This window comes from Myodes glareolus, chromosome 1 (genome assembly GCF_982192425.1).
Source record: "Myodes glareolus chromosome 1, mMyoGla1.1, whole genome shotgun sequence".
NCBI lineage: Eukaryota > Metazoa > Chordata > Mammalia > Rodentia > Cricetidae > Myodes > Myodes glareolus.
Genome location: NC_142026.1, coordinates 74,852,422 through 74,870,303, shown reverse-complemented (window position 1 = coordinate 74,870,303; position 17,882 = coordinate 74,852,422). Strand labels below are relative to the sequence as shown.

Below are 17,882 nucleotides of genomic sequence, written 5' to 3'. Positions count from 1 at the left end.
ATAACGTGGGAGTTGGTTCTCTTCTCCTAACATGTGGATTCTTGGATTCAAACTTGGGTTGTCAGACTCAGCAACAAGTGCCTTTACCCACTAAGTCAAGCCAACTGCTCTAAAAGTATTAACAGTGTAGGGTATCCAAATATGGGTTCTATCTGGTGTTACCACCCCAACTTCCCATCCTCTCCAAGTTGAGATATTTGTTCAATGTATAGGAGGGTAAGAGTTCATGGCCATCATGATGGGGACCATGACAATAGGTAGTCATGATGCTGGAGCAGTAGCTGAGAGATCACAATTCAACCCACAAGCACAAGGCAGAGAGAGCTGACTGGAATGGCATGAGCTTTTGAACCTAAAAGTCCACTTCCAGTGACACACCTTCTGCAAAAAAAAAAAAAAAGCCACACCTTATGATCCTTCCCAGATAGTTCAACCAACTGGAGAACAAGCATTTCAAAGTATGAGCTTATAAGGCCATTCTCATTCAAACTACCACACTGCCTTAGTTTTTGCCCATTGTTTATTTTGTCTTTATCTCTCTCTTTTTTTGTATTTTCAAGTCAGGACATTTCTGTAGCCTTGGCTGACCTGGAACTTGCTCTATAGACCAGGCAGGACTTGAACTCAGAAAAGGGCCTGCTTCTGAGTCCTGAATGCTCGGATTAAAGGTGTGTGCTACAACTGTCTGACTTCTTTATCTCATTTTACATTTTCCCATTAGTAACCCAAATAATAACACAGAATTACATCAATTTGGACTTTGCTACAATTGTTTCTTTGACTTGTCCTGGGCTCCCTTTATGGGATGAGTAGGTTAGCGCCCCCCACCTCTCTCTCTTCCTCCCTCTCTCTGTCTTTCTCTCTCTCTCCTTCTCTCTCCCTCTCTGTGTGTTTATGTGTATGTATTAATGTTTGTGTGTTCATATATTTTGCATCTAAACAGGAAAAGTCTGCCATATAAATGCCATAGAGAATGTCTTAATGAAGACAATATTTAAATAGCTTATTCTAAATTATGGGTTTTTTCAATATTTATTTTTATTAGTTTTAAGTGTATGTGTCTGTGTGGGTCTACATGTCTTTGTTTTGGTGTGTCTGTATGTGGTAATGTGCATGAGTGCATGTGCCCTCAGATGCCAGAAGACAAGGTCAGATCCCATGGAGAACTGGAGTCACAGGACATTGTGAGCCGCATGGTGTGACTACTGAGAACTGACCTCTGGCTCTCTGCTAGTCAAATGTGCTAAACTTCAGCCCTCAAACAATGTCTCTTATCTCTATAGTAACTAATAAAATAATTTTAAAGGAGAACATATAAATCTTACCTAACACCAACATCTCAAGATGAGCACTGTGGTGAGAGCTCAGAAAAGGGCTCCAATCTGGTGGTAGACACAGCTATAGCTTCCTATGTCCATGGCTGTCAAATCATGTGTAGAACCTGAAGTTGTGTTGTGTGTTAATCCCGATGTCCCTTGCTCAGAAGAACGACAGTTGCCCTGCTGGCGCGGCAGTCATGACACCTTTCCTTCCAGGACTGCACTGTTGTTTTGTGGCTCCAGCCTCCAGAAATTGCCTATTGTGGCTCTACACCTCCAGAATTGTCCTACGGTAGCTCTACCCCTCCAGAGCTGTCCTACTGTGGCTCTAGGTAGCCTGACTTCCCAACAGGTCAGGACACCTTTCCCTCCAGGGCTGAGCTTTCTATTGTGGCTCCAGCCTCCAGAGATGTTCTACTGTGGCTCTACCCCTCCAGAATTGTGCTACTGTGGCTCTACCCCTCCAGAGCTGTCCTATTGCCATTCTAAGTATAGCCTGACTTCCCGGTAAGTCAGGAAGTCTTTGCAGCTCCAGAGCTGTAACACTCACACTCTCCTACATCCAGACCACCAGCTCAAGGGGTGGCACTGCCCACAGTATGCTGGGCCCTCCCTCGTTAGTCACTAATTAAGAAAACGCTCCACAGGATGACCAACAGTCCAGTCTCAGGGAGGCATCTGTCAACAGAGGTTTCTTTCTCTCAAATGACACAAGATTGTGTAAAGTTGCAATAAAACTAGTCAAACACAACAGGCTGCAAACATGTAGGGGGAGAACATGAAGCAGGGAGCAGGAAATATTGGGGGTGTGGGTAGAAGTGTGAGGAGAGAGTTGGGAATGAATATGCTTGAGATATACTGTTTGCAAGTATGAAATTATCAAATATATAAAAGTAATTTCATTGAAAGAAATCAAATAAAAAAGAACAAAAGGACAGGAAGACATGCTAATTCATATTTGATTTGATTAGCATTTTCTCAGAAAATCTGGCAGAGTACACAAATAAACTTAGAAGTAATTGATCTGAATTTTTTCTGTGTGGTGACAGGCCTATGTTATCTAAGACAGGAGGAAGTGGTGTGATATTGCAGAGCGATCACATCTTGATTATCACAACAAAACAGAAACTGGGGTCTAAATCTGAATATTAAAAACTGAAAGAAAGTCATTACTGCCTGGTCTCAAAATTAGACTCTGACCTAGCAGGTATGAGAAACTGCAGACACATTTTACAAAAGGCATGTTACTGGGAGGCATCATGAACTCCCAATTCTTGCTCTTGTTCTGTCTTGGTAAGTCTGAGAGGGAGCAGGGCTGTTTGTGGTGGGTGGGTGGGTTGTGGAGGCAGCTGGAGTTAGACCAGTAGGGGGTCTAGGGAAGCTGTAGGATAAGTGAATAAATTTCATTTTCTGAACACACATCACAGGTGGGGAACATTTTCAGTGATTTACACACATGCTCCTGTTTCCTCCAAATAAGTAGATCCTGAACTTCCCAATGAGTTTCTGCCACTTGAACATGACATTTACATTCTTTCTTTTGTATTTTTTTTAATGTGTGTATGTGTGCATTTAAGAGCTTAGTGCACACATGTGGAAAGGCAAGAAGAGAGGACACTATGAATCCTTCTTGGTTCTCCTATTTCTTGAAATTTCTCATTGAAGGTGAAGCTTCGTGTTTCAGAAGGTTGACTGTCTAGCAAGCTCCTTGGATCTGTCTGTCTCTGCTCACCAGTATAGGGTTATAGGCATGAACAGGGAGGATATGGGCTGTTGGTGAGAAAAAAACACACAGGAACCACAGAAATGCCTGAATAAGTGAAGCCAGAGTCTGAGCTCACTGGTAGATTGTGGAATCATGGATAGTGATGGGGCAGGCACTGTATCTCATAGATCATTCTCTTGCAGGACTATGTGCTGGGCAAATAGACATAAGGAGGGATGGTAACTGCTCTTAAAGCAATCCCTCCTTGATCCTTCATCCCAAGTATTTAAATGGCTTCATCCCTTGTTCTAAATGGTTCCCAGGGAGGAGGAGGATATGTCATATGCAACTCTTGAGTTTTATTTTCTTTCAGCGATCTTACCCAAGTCCGTCCTCAGTATCTGGCCCAGCTCTGTGGTTCCCACCAGGAGCAATGTGACACTGTGCTGTGTCACTTTTGAGCAAAACATAATCTGTGATATTCAAAGGGAAGGTAATAATTTGGATCCTTGGATACCACAAAACTTGAGAAAAAGACCATCTAAATTACATTCAAGTTGGGGAGTCCCAGGTTGGTTTGATTTCTATCTCACTGGGTTAGAGGAGAGTGACACTGGATACTACACCTGCGTATGCTATGGACAGGATGACCCTGATGTACCACTGCAAAACAGTGATGCAATTCTACTACTGGTCACAGGTGAGGAGGGGCTTCCTCAGAATGGCATGTGTCAATCTATCAGAGGAAGAAAGGGAGGGAGAAAAGGTGATCATATTCAGATCAGTTGGGGCAAGCAGGGAGTAACAATGACAGAAATACTTTTATTGTTTGTGTGCATGTGTATAGAATCTGGAAGTCATTAATTACTTTTTCCCCTTATTTACCAAGGCGAGATCTCAGAATTCAATCGGCTCTGGAATACGGCTATTTTGGTAACTAGCTTGCTCCAGGGGATCCTCCATCTTCTCCTCCTGAAGCTGGAGTTACAGGCTGCCCACTCACCTAGATATTTCATGACTTATGGGGATACAAATCTGGTTCTCACGGCAAGGCTTTATAAGGATAAGAAAGAATTAGCACTGTAGGAATAAAGGAAAGATGAGAATTTATGTGACCTCAAACAGATAGTGCAGGTTTTATTTAATGGCAGAGAGGTGTCATCTCTAATTCTGACCATGTTATGATCAGGTCACAGGAGCCAGTCATTCAAAGGTCAGAGTTCAAGAGAACATGGATGACATCCTTGAAGCAGAGGGTTTGGTAGCTAGAGATAGGGAAGGGGGAAGATAAGTTCCTTAGGGCAGCCATGTGATTTCTGTGTATGTGTGATGACCATATAATGCCAGCTTCAGAAGAGAGACAGGAGATCTCCAGGGCAGGCTGACTAACAAGAGTAACCATATCCAGGAGCTATGACTGCCTGTGAGGTCCTGCCTTGGTAGATAAGGTGGAAGAGCAGTTGAGAATGAGAACATCACCTTCCAGATTCTACGGGCATGCACACAGGCGAGGTTAGCTGCTTCCTTAGATAGACTGGTTTACAAATGCAAGGTCTTTTATCTTCTTACAACCAATCAGTATCTGCTTTTCTTTTGCAGTTCCCAAATAGCTGACTTCCTGGAACCTTGACCTTCGCTTAAGGCCTTCCCTTCCCTTTGCTGTTGGATTGCAAGTACTCTACCTACTAAGCCATCTCAACCTTGATACCTTAGTTTTATCTGAGAGTTGAAAGAAGGAAAAAAATCTCCATTTTCAACTGGGTTTGATATGGCTCACACCTTTGATCCCAGCACTCTGGAGGCAGAGGCAGGTGGATCTCTGCGAGTTCAAGGCCAGCCAGGTCTAGTGAGTTCCAGGACAGCTAGAGATGCACAGTGAGATCAGATACACAGAGGGAGAGATCAGTCATCATGAGAACAAGGGTGGGAGTGTAAGCCAGGCCTTCCTCACCATGATCACAGGATTCTGCTTTCTCAGGCCATTTACCTAAACCTTCCCTCCAAGCTCACCAACGGAGGAGATGTGTGACAGTCGGAGGGAACGTGATTCTTCAGTGTAAGAAGCCAGATAATGTGACTGCATACAAAATGTTCCTATTTCTGAAGGAAGGAGTTTCATCACCTGTACAGGTTCAGAGATCAGAAAGGAACAGAGCAGACTTCTCACTTCGTGATGTGACCCCTGAGGACACAGGAAACTACAGCTGTGTCTACCTCCAGATAGGAGCCCCTTTCTGGGCCTCCCACCCCAGTGATCTCCTTGAGATCTTGGTGTCAGGTAAGCTTTAAATATTCTCATTAAAATTTAATTTATTTGTATAGTTACTGTAGAGAGAAAGGACATTGTTTAGGGGTTGGAGTTAAGCACTTACTATTCTTGCAAAGAACCAGAGTTCAGTTCTCAGTACTCATAGCATGCAGTTCACAGCCGCCTGTGACTCCAGCTCCCATGGGATTTGACGCTGTCTTCTGCCCTCTGACGGCACCTGTAGTCATGCATATTCCCACATACAGATATGCGTATAAGGCACAGAGACATAGACACACACACACACACACACACACACACACATGCGCACGCGCGCATGAAACTAAAAAAGGCTGGCTGCGGAAGCTCAAACCTCTAATTCCATCACTCAGAAGGCAGTGGCAAGGGGATCTCTGTGAGGCCAGCCTAGTTGCAGGACCGTCAGGGCAACACAGGTAAACCTTGTCTCAAAAAACTAAAAAATTAAAATAAAATTATAAAACTAATAAAAATAAAGATTAAATAAAAGAAAGTCATAATATAAAAAGAAATTATTTAGGTATTTTTGTGTTCATTAAGACTTACTTTATAGAATTATAAGCAGACTTTCTGGGTAGATACAACAGATATGCACACACCCACACACATACAGGCACAAAGGTATGCATCTACTCACTCAATGAAGCAAAGAAACAAATTGCAGCAAATGGCCAAGATGATGAACAGGATGGGTTGTTACTGGGGTTACTGAGAGCAGCATGGGTGGGGGAGTGTCCCCTGGAGCAGGGATGGCTCCACAGCAGCTGCACCAGCAGAAAGCCCACTCCAGCGCTGCTGATGACTCAAGAACGCTGCAGCCTGGAGCTCTGCACAGCGTGCAAGCAGTTGGATGCTCCCAGAATTCTCTTCTCTCTGTGTTAGGTTAGTCAGAGTCTACACCTCCAGCGGCACCTGACTTCTTTTTATTTACTGGAAGGGGCCTTTGAGAATCTTTCCCTTCCCGCAAACCTCCTTGTCCTTCCGGAGTGAATGCTTCAGTTTGGATGAAACTGCCTTACAACAATGGCCAAAATAAAGAAAAAGTTATTCTGAAGAATGTGCACTGCAGTGATGTTGGATGGAGTATCGTTTAGAAGTCCTTTAAATTCATTTTGTGTGTGTGTGTGTGTGTGGAGCAGTTCAACTATGAGGTTTCCTTTTGATATTTTTTCTGGATGGTGTAACTACTGATAACAGGGGTTTAGTGAAGCCACCTGTTATTTTTGTATTTGGACTGTTCTTTGTGTTCTTTTGTGTTAGTTTTATGAAAATGAATGTAACAGCTTTCAACAAATATATAACCCTCAGTCCATTTTGTTTTTATTTTATGTGCATCAGTTTTTGCCTACATGCATCCAAGAGTGTCAGATTCCCTGGAACTGGAGTTACAGACAGTTGTGATCTGCCCTGTGGGTGCTGAGAACTGAACCCAGATCCTCTGGAAGAGCAGCCAGCGCTCTTAACTACTGAGACATCTCTCCATGCCCAAAGATAGATATTTCATATAAATTTATGATAATCTTTCTAATATTTGATATACTACTGCTTTGCCACATGATCTCACCATTCGTTACCAGAGTTTCTGTAAGGTCTTTTGTTTGTTTTAAAGATAGTATCTTGTTATATAGTTCAGGCTTACCTTGGAATTTTCTATGGAGTCAAGGCTGGCCTTGAACTTACAGCTTTCCTGCTTCTGCCTCCTGAGTGCTGAAGACGCGAGTCACTATATCCAACAAAATAATCACAACTTTTTTTTTCTTTTTACATTTTTATTTATTATATTATTTATTTATTTATTTATTGAAATACATGTATATATGTACATAGGCATAAACATGCCACAACAACCATGTGGAGTTCAAAGCAAAATTTCAGAGAGTCTGTTGTCTCCTTCTATTATGTGGGATTCACCTTGAATTCAGGTCGTCAGGCTTGGTGGCAAGTCCTTTACCTGCTAAGACATCTCACTAGCTTAACCTTTACATTTAATCTTTACATTTTCATGATGGAATGTTCCCTTTATTAATATAAGGTTATCTTGGTATCCTATAACTAACTGTTTTGGAGACAGGGTCTCACTAGGTAGCTCTGTTTGGCTTGAAACTTGCTACATATTCCCAATTGGCCCTGAACTCACAGAGATGTGCCAATGAAGTACTTGCAATGAAGTCATGCTCCATCATGCCTGGATATTTTAATTAATTTTGAGTTGAACTCTACTTGGTTAGATATAAGTATAGCTACTGTGCCGGTTTGGGAGCTGCATTTACTTGATTATGATTTGCTGTTCTTTCTCTTTCAGTGTATGCTTGTGTGTGTGTGTGTGTGTGTGTGTGTGTGTGTGTGTGTGTCTGTGTGTGTGTGTGTGTGTGTTTATGAAGGAAAGTGTATTTCTTACAGAGAGGACATAGTTGAATCTTGCTTGTAAAATTCTATCAGTTAGTCTGATGGTCTTGTAAATGGAGAGAAAACACTAACACATTAGGGAAATTCTTTTTTTTTTTTCTTTCTTAGATTTAGTTTAATTTTTTAGAAACTTGCTGGGTGGTGGTGCATGCCTTCAATCCCAGCACTTGGAAGGCAGAAGCAGGCAGATATCTTTGAATTTGAGGCCAGCCTTGTTTACAAAGTGAGTTCTAGGACAGGCTCCAAAGCTACAGAGAAACCCTGTCTTGAAAAAAAAAAAGAAATTTATTTTTTAAAAACATTATTCTTTTGTTTGTTTCTTTTTGTTTTTTGAGACAGGGCTTCTCTGTGTAGCTCTGGCTGTTCTGGAACCTGATTTGTAGAACAGGAACTTGAACTCAGAAATCTGCTTACCTCTGCCTCCCAAATGCTGAGATTAAAGACATGAGGTAGCACCAGCGGATTGACTTTTTTAAATATGTGTCTATGTGGCTATGTGCACATGAGTGCAGGTCCTGCAGAGGCCAGAAGAGGGCCTTGGATCTCCTGGATCTTGACTCACAGGTAGTTGGGAGCCTCTCTTTGTGAGTCCTGGGAACTGGTTCTCTGCTCTCAAATGTTGAGCATCTCTCCCGCTCTTAGGGTAATTTTAAGATAGATTTCCTGATTTCTGTAATTCTGTTGGTTGTTTTCTGGTAGACATGAATTATATTTCTTCTTTCTCCCCATTCAAGTTAGGGATTTGCAGTTTCACTGATTTGAACATGATCATTTCCTTTCTAATTATTGATTATAGACTGAACATAGTAATCTTGGTTAGAAGTTATTCATTTTCAGGGATTAAAATACACCATTCCATGCTTCTACAACAACAAAAAAGAAAATGGTTGACACTGAATGTCTAGAATGCCCAAAACAAACAAGTGGTGTAATCTTCTCTGTAACTATTTGTGGCAGGATGTCACTTTTATGTGGTTTTATAAAAATATGACCTGTGGTCAGAGGCTAGAGCCTTCACCTTTCCAAACTTGCCTTTGTGTGTGTGTGTGTGTGTGTGAATGTGTATGTGTAAGAATGTGTGTGATAGTTTGAATGTAATTGGCTCCCATAATCCCACAGGAAGTGGCACTATCAGGAAGTGTGACTTTGCTGGAGTGGGTATGATCTTGTTAGGAAAAAAATGTGTTATTGTGAGAAAGGGCTTTGAGGATTCTTGTGCTCAGAATACTGCTCAATGTGTCCATCAACTTCCTATTGCCTACAAGATGAACTACTCTCAGCTCTAGCATCATGTCTGCCTACCTGCCACCATGCTCTCTGTCATGATGATAATGGACTGAACCTCTGAACTGTAAGGGAGCCACCCGCATTAAATGTTTTCTTTTCAAGAGTTTCTGTGGTTATGCTGTGTCTTCACAGCAATAAAAACCCTAAATAAGACTCCATGTGTGTGTGTGTGTGTGTGTATGTGTGTTTGCTTGTAGGTCTGTGTGACTATATAGGTGTAGCTTTTGTGTGTTTGTCTATGTGTGCCTTTGGCTGCCTGCTTGTTTTGTGATGTGACAGGTTAACTGCCAGGATGTGGCTGTGCAGTGACCTGTGTGCTGGTGAACAAAATATTTTATATCTGTGTTCAATTCTCTTCAAACTTCACGTATCCTGATACATCCTGTGCTTGTGAAAGATGAATTTCATTCTTAATGAGGACTGGCCTCATGGGATCAGTTGCTGTCATTCTTCCTTCCCCACTGGGCTTACATTTCTGAAGTTTGTAGTTTTGTCCTGTGAGGAGGATAACCAATGTTTTGTTTTAACCAAAAGCTTGTATTGTGAATTAATCTTTGGTCTCACCTCTTCTGTGGAGAAGCCAGGTGGTGCGGGAGAATTGTCTGTATTCTGTCCATCATATTTTAATAAAATGCTGATTGGTCAGGCAGGCAGTATAGGCGGGAAAGCCAGACAGGACGTAGGAGTGGAGCAAAGAGACTGGGAGTATTCTGGGACACAGGAAGCCCTCAGCCACTCCTGCGCAGACCACTGAAGAGGCAGCATGTAACTTGCCCAGCTGAGAAAGGTACGGAGCCATTATGGCTAACATAGATGAGAATAATGGGTTAATATAAGTTATAAGAGTTAATAAGAAGCCTGACCTAATGGGCCAATAAGTTTATAACCTTATGGAATTCTGTGTGTGATTTTCTCTTTGGAGCATGCCGACTGTGGGGTATCAGGCGGGACAGATACCCCAACAAGCCGGCCCTCATACTACAGCCAGGCAGATTGCCTTCTCTTTTAACCTAACTTTCTGTTTCTCTAGTGCTTTCAGATGTCTTATTATTTTTTCAAATTGTTTTCTTACTTGAGGATCATATATGTATATAATAAAATGTGATTATACCCCGCCACAACTTCCTCTTCATGTCTTTAAATATTTTCATTTGCGTGTGTGTGTCCATGCAAATGAATAGAGGTATCAGATCCCATGCAGCTGGATTTACAGGCAGTTGTAAGATATCTAACATGGGTGCTAGGAATCAAACTCAGGTCCTCTGAAAGAGCAGTTCAATCTCTTAAATACTGAGCCATTTCTCTAGCTCCCTATCTATTTGCTCTTGTTGTTGTTGTTGCTGTTGTTGTTGTTGATATAGCCATTAAGTTCAACTAGTGCTACCCCTTTGTGCGTAGGTGTTATGCTATCACTGGAGCATGGAAAACATACATGTGTTCACATCCTCAAAAAATAAGTTGATGGTTCAGCAACTATCAACTGTCAATAACTGCTCAGTAAGGGATGGATCCTGGAGATCTTCTACACCTATACCAAGATTTGGTATAGCATGATTTTGTGCAGGTCAAGTTCGGGTACCCATAGCTGCTGTAAGTTCATAAGTGCAATAGTTGAGTCATGTCCAGAAGACAGCATTTCACAGAAATACTTCCCATCCTTCAGCTTTTACACTCTTCCTTCTTCTGTGTCTTCTATGATATTCCCTGAGCCTTGGTGATGGTTGTGGTAGTGGTTATAGAAGTGGTGGTGGTGATGCTTGTGGTGGTAATGGTGGTGATGGTGGTAATAATATGGGCATCTCTCTTACTATCAGCACTCTGATCTGTTCTGCTTCTCTCCATTGAATGCTACCAACACAAAAAGAAGCTTCTCTGATCAAAATTTCATATAATCTCTTCAATACTTATTATTTTTATTTTATGTATATGGTTGTTTCATCTGCATGTATCTCAGTACACCAACTGGATGCCTGGTGCCTATAGAGGTCAGAGGTAGTGCTACATTTACTGAAACTGTTGAGAGTCAGGATAAACCATGGGAAAGTTTCAGCTTCATGAGGACCCTTTCAGAACAGGGAGGATGAATATAGTACTCTAGGCTTGACCCCTTGCCCTTGGATCTTGGTTCTCTTTCAGGATACTCGCCTAAGCCTTCCCTCTGAGTCCAGCACTTTTGGCCGAGTAGCCACAGGAGGAAAGGTGAACCTACAGTGTCAGAAATCACACAATTTCACACAGTATATAGTGTTTGTTCTACTAAAGGAGGGAACTTCATCCCCCATACAGCTTCTGAATTCAAAAAACGACATGGTGGAGTTCACCCTTCAGAATGTGACAGTCCATGATGCGGGAAGGTACAGCTGTGTGTACCTGCAGGCAGAAGCCCCTTTCAGGACTTCACATCCAAGTGAGCATCTAGATATAGCAGGGGCAAGTAAGAATTGTATGATGGTAGCTTTTATTTTCTCTAATAAGACATAGTTCTTTCCTTAATTTCATTGGTTCATCATTGTACTCTTTCTTTTTAAAAAGGGATCTATTACATTTTTGAAAATTGTATGTATGTGTCTGTTCATGTGTGGGTATATACACATGAGTGAGGTGCACACAGAGGCCAGAAAAGAGCATTGTTTCCCCTGGAACTGAAGTTACAGGTGTTTTTGAGTTGCCTGATGTGGATGCTGGGAACTGAATTTAGACCTTTGCCAATACCTGCATATTTAAATGTTTTTCTTTAATATCTTCAGTTTCAGTTTTTACAGTAAGGTCTTTGATTCATTAGGAGTTGATCTTATTGGGGTGAGATATCAGGATCTGGTTTCCTTCTGTGTGAGGGTTTCCCAGCATTTGGCGAGGAGGCCATCCTTTCTTCAATGTGAATTTTGGCATCTTTGTCAAAATTGTCTGTAGCTGTGTGAGTTTCTATCTGGATTGTCTGCTGTGTCCCATTGATCTATGTGTCTGTTCTGTGCTGCTGGAATGTAAGGTTTCTTTTTCCTTTTAAAACATTTACTTATTTCCTCTGCTTAAGTGTTTTATTTGTATATACATATCTGGGCACCGCATTTGTGCTAGGTACCCAGGAGTTGAGAAGAGGGCATTGGAGCTCCTATAACTGGAACTATGTATGGTGTGTGCTGCATGTGAGTACCAGGAATCTAACCCAGGTCCTTGGCAACAGTTACCAACTGTCTTAACCACTGAGCCATCTCTCCAGTCATTCTCCATGTTTTCTCATTTCAGTCCCTGCCCTAACTTCCCCTGTTGGTAGTGTGTAACCTGTAAAATGAGATAAACTCTTTCCTCTGCAAAATTGCTTTTGATAATTAGCATGACATGTTAGAATGTAATTAGCATGACAACAAAAACAAAAGTAGAATAGACAGAATGAGTATACAGAAAATAAGGTTTGAAAAGAACTCAGTTCATTTCAACTTTCCTAAGAGCCAATGTTTTGGGTTCAGGGGTAAAAAGTGCAAAGAATGGACAGCTGCCCACAGTCAATATTTGAGTGAATGGAAGAAAGTCAGATCTGGATGATCCTTTTATGGAGGAAGGATACTCCTTACAGTGTTAATCATCTTCTCTCTTTCAGTTTCCCTAAGGTACTTACCAGGATATTACACCAAGATTAATCTCACCAGGCTGGGAATGTCTGCCATGTTTGTGGTGCTTATGGCATTCTTCCTGGCTGAAGCCTGGTACAACCAGAGGGTGTCACCAAGCAGACTCACGTAAAATAACTGAGATTTTACCTATTTCATGACTGTTGGGTAGTTATGAGGTGTGCGACCATTAAATTAATGGAGAAATAAAAATGGGCAGGTGTCATGGTACATGACTTTAATCCCAGCACTCAGGGGGCAGAGGCAAGTGGATCTCTATGAGTTCCAGATCAGCCTGGTCTGCATAGAGAGCTCCAGGCCAGACAAGGCTACTCTGTGAGACCCTGTCATCAAAAACAAAAACAAATAGCAAATAACAATGGAAAAAGAAATAACAAATGATGCTATGTTTATTTAGTTTCTGTTAATTATACATTAATCAATATGAGAAACTAAGTAATTAATTATGTATTAAACAGTTGCACTAATAACTAAAGGCTTAAGTTAAGGAACCTATCTATGAAAAGTTTACATTATATAGAGAGTTTTCATTATCCATTGAGGTTACCACACTGTACATTCTATCATTCTGGGGAACTATCTGAACATCTGGCATGGTGTGGAGACTCTCATGGTTTTCCACAATGGCACTGACGACATCATTTTATATGCAATAGGTTTTTTTTTTTACCATGTTGCATTGTCCTGTATGTTTAGGCATAGGCATATTTAACACATCTAGGTTAGTAAGCAGTACGATGTCTTTTTCCATTAAATGCCAGCTGAGGCTTCAAGTTTGTGAAATAAAAACAAATTACCCATTGGGCTGGAGGGTTGCCTTGCAATTAAGAAATTTCTGCTCTGCTCTTGCAGAGATGAGTTTGGTTCCCAGTATTCTCGGAAGTTAGCTCACGACCACTTGTAACACCAGTCAAAGGGACCTATTGCCCTATTTTGCCCTCTGCAGTCCCCCACTCAACATGCACATATCTACTCCCCACCCCCACATTTTTAAAAAATAAAACTTACCTTTTTAAAAAGCCTCTTCTACCTACTGAAGCTTTCAATCACCTCAAGCGAGAGTGATGGGAAGTGGGTATGGGGACACCCAGAGTAGAACCCATGTTTTCAGACCTACATAGTTAATAATTTTGGAGCAGTGACTTGGTGGGTAAAGGCCCTTGCTGCTGAGCCTGATATCTTGATTTGGATCTCCAGAATCTACATGGTAACAGGATAGAACCAACTCCCACAAGTTATTCCCTGACCTCTCCACACATAATGTGGCACCCACATATGGTCACACACATACACACAAACACAAAATAAATAAAAGATAACAAAAGAGTTAATATTTCTCAACTAAATTCAGGTCTAATCTTCTTTCTCCACAGACCCTGCAGTACCCCAGGGCCACCATGAATCCTTGGTCAAGGTGGGCAAGCAACTCTTCAGTTTTCTGTGAAGTCTACATTATCAACTCTTGAGAGCTATCCAGGGAAGGGATGACAGCTCCATCTCTTCATCCTTTGCACGGCGTAGAGGACAGAACTGGGCACAGGTGCACACAAGATACTTCACTGATTTACAATTGCTACACTGAAAGTATAATCCTATTTCTCCCTATGGATGGGCAAGTTGCCTAGAACATAAACCAAAGCTATGTACTATGGATTGGTTTCAGGGTTCATAATTATGTTAGTATTATCTATAAAACTTTATTTTATAATTTCCTTAGAATGTACTTTATATACCTTCTCAGGTATCCTTGACTCAGAATGTAGTATGCTGATAATGTTTATGTACCTTTAAGCAGTATTATTACTTTTATCTCATATAAAATTAATTTTAATGCTTCTGATAAGTTATTGGGTTGATGCCTTGTTTATTTTGTGTGTGTTCACAGATGTGTGTTTGTGTATGCATGTGTGCATATGGAGGCCAGTGTTAGGTGTCTTTTCTTTATTACTAACCAGCACTTTAATAATATTTTTAAAATTTTATTTGTGTGTGTGTGTGTGTGTGTGTGTGTGTGTGAGAGAGAGAGAGAGAGAGAGAGAGAGAGAGAGAGAGAGAGAGAGAGAGAGATGTATTAACAGGGGCCCACCTCAGCATGAAGAGGGCACTAGATCCCCAAGATATGGAGTCACAGGTAGTTCTGAGCTGCCTGATAGTGGTTGCTGGAAACTGAACCTTGGTCCTCTAAAAGATCAGCAAGGACTTTTAACCAATAGGCGATCTTTGTCTCTATCCCTTCATACTGTTTTTGGGCAGGGTCTCTCACTGAACCTGGAGCTCACTGGGATTTGCCCAGACTGGGAGGATATGAAGCTCCAGAGATTCTCCTGTCTCCCTTTCACCAGTAGGGGATTACAGGGACACGTTGGTCCATCTGATTCTTATGTGAGTACCGGGGATAGAACTCAGGTCCTTCCCACAGTCACACTTACTAGATGGAGAAAAGAGCTCAGGTTGGAGGTTTTTATTTGGTCCTTCCCCTTAGAACTCCAGAAACCCATTGAAGAGGGGGATGAGGACTTGTGGGAGAGGGAGAGGTTTAGGATACCAGAAGAGTATGGCCTGATGAATCTACTAAGCAGAGCTCATGGAGTCTCGCGGAGACTGAAGTGGCAACTTCCCAGCCTGCAGGAGTCTGTTCTAGGTCCTCTGCATATGTGCTATGTTTGTTGGCTTGGTGTTTGGGGAAAATCACTGACAATTGGAGTGAGAGTCTCTGACTCTTCTGCCTGCTCTTGGGACCCTTTTCATCCTACTGGGTTTCCTTGCCCAGTCTTGATGTGAGGGCATGTGTCTACTCTTATTGTATCTTGTTGTGCTGGGAGATCTGCTCTTTTCTGAAGAGGTGGGGATTAAGGTGGTTCTGTGGTAGAGAGGAGGTAGGGTAGGTCTGGGGGGAGTACATGGAGGGGAAGCTGCAGTAGTGGCATACTCTATGAGAGAAGATAAAATTAATAAAAAGAACAATTCAGATCCTCATGCTGTTACTGGTCCTGTTGTCTCCCTAGCCTTTTTTTAAAGCTATTTTACTTTTATCTTTTTTACTTTGTGTTCTAAGAATATATAGATCATCTTCTTTATGATGTCTTTTTTCTCTTATTCTTTGTTAATAGTTTTTAAATATTTTACTAATGTTTTCCACAATTTCCCCTCCTTCCTCTCCTCCTGCACCTTCCCCCCATCTCCCTTCTACCTCCCCATCCATTCCTGTTCTGTAGGAGGAGGCCACTTGTTTGTCCCAGCTGCCCAGAACCAAAATAACCACACAGAAACTATATTAATTAAAACACTGCTTGGCCCATTAGCTCTAGCTTCTTATTGACTAACTCTTATATCTTAATTTATCCCATTTCTAGTAATCTGTGTATCACCACATGGCAGAGGTTTACCAGCAAAGTTTCAGCATGTCTGACTTTGGCAGAGGCTCCATAGCGTCCCTCCAACTCCTCCTCCTTCCTCCCAGCATTCCATTTAGTTTTCCTTGCCTAACTAAGTTCTGTCCTATCAACAGGCCCAAAGCAATTTCTTTATTCATTAATGATAATCACAGCCTACAGAGGTAAATCCCACATCACCTCCCCTTTTCTGTTTAAATAAAAAGGAAGGCTTTAACTTTAACATAGTAAAATTACATATAACAAAACAGTTATCAAGCAAGAATTACAGTTACAATATTTATATCTATTTTATCTTTTATCATAACTAAGGAAAACTGTATCTATTGTTCAACTCTATCAAAGACTCCAGAAGGATATAATATTACCTAAGGAAACAGGAAGTGCATTGCAAGCAATTCTCGTCTGTCTCCATTCAAATGCAATAAGGTCTCCCGTAGGAATCAATAAAACATGGCATATCAAGTTGAGGCAGGACCAAGCTCCTTTTCACTGCATTAAGGCTGAACAAAGCATCCCACCATAAGTAATAGGTTCCAAAGAGCTAGCTCATGCATCAGGGAGTGGTCCTGGTCCCACTGAAAGGGTCCCCACAAAAGACCAAGCTACACAACTGTCACATGCAGAGGGCCTAGGTCAGTTCCAAGTCAGCTCCCTAACTGTCCATCCAGAGTCTGTGAGCTCCCAGAAACTCAAGTCACCTGTCTCTGTGGGTTTTCCTGTCATGATCTTGACCTCACCTTGCTCATATAATCCCTCCTCCCTCTCTTCAACTGGATTCCCAGAGCTCAGTCCAGTACTTGGCTGTGAATCTCTGTATCTTCTTCCATCAGGTACTGGACAAAGGTTCTATGATGACAATTAGGGCAGTCATGGGATCCACAAGATTACACCGTAAATCAGCTGATATTTAGGAGGCCAACCCATCAGAGGTTTACACATCTCATAGAGGTTAAATCTACCTAGGCACTGCCCATGAAAAATACTGCTTTTTGAGGTGTCTAACTTCAAATTCTCTTGTGTGATAACATGCTCCCCTTCTTACTCAGCTTTGGGACTCTTAAGCAGTGCATTCCTCATATGTCAGACTCAATCTTCCTGTGCTCTGTTAGTAGGATGACTTTTCCTTACACTGTATTTTTCTGGAATATAATACAAGCTCTCATAGTACAGTCTACTATGGGAGAGTGCTCTTGTACACTGTAAAGATTTATCACTGACTGGAAAGTACCCAGGCAGAAAGTATAGGTAAGACAACCAGAGAACCAGACTAGGGGAATTCTGGGATGAGAGTCAGAGAGTTAGTCACCAGTCAGATGCAGAGGAAGCAAGATGAGAAGACCTTACTGAGAAAAAGCTCTGTTTGCTGGTGGTAAGCATAGGCATGGCCCCTTTATGAGAGGCTTCCTGACAGTGTTAGTGGCCAAAACCTTGCAGCTCTTTTAAGAGGCTCTGCCATGCTGGGTGGTGGTGGTGGTGCATGTCTTTAATCCTAGCACTTGGTAGGCAGAGGCAGGAAGGTCTCTGTGAGTTTGAGGCCAGCCTGGTCTACAGAAAAAGTTCCAGAACAGCCAGAACTGTTACACAGAAAAGTCCTGTCTCGAAAACTTTTAAAAAATAAATCCAGAGTCTCTGCCACTAAACACTTAAATGATGTTTATGAGCAGCCAACATCAGGCTTCTTGGTGGTGTCATGGACCTAGAAACTTCACAGGGTTGTGGCGATAAATCTGTCTCTCACCAGCACCTCTGCCATGAAGCTAGAAGGAATGGGGTGACGTCAGCTGCCAAAGCCACATCTTTAATCCTAGCCTTATCACTTAGCATATTAAAGACTCCTGTGGTCAAAAAAAGAGATAC

At 41.8% G+C, this 17,882-nt stretch overlaps 1 protein-coding gene across 1 annotated transcript; it reads left to right on the top strand.

Annotated features, from left to right (window-relative positions):
* The first annotated feature begins 2,938 nt into the window (after positions 1-2,938).
* On the top strand, positions 2,939-14,074 carry LOC146895917 (T-cell-interacting, activating receptor on myeloid cells protein 1-like). The gene is made up of 4 exons (XM_087896544.1): positions 2,939-2,984; positions 3,398-3,724; positions 5,003-5,302; positions 14,004-14,074. Exons 1-4 carry the CDS (start codon positions 2,939-2,941, stop codon positions 14,072-14,074), a joined length of 744 nt encoding a protein of 247 aa, XP_087752670.1.
* Positions 14,075-17,882: the final 3,808 nt, after the last annotated feature.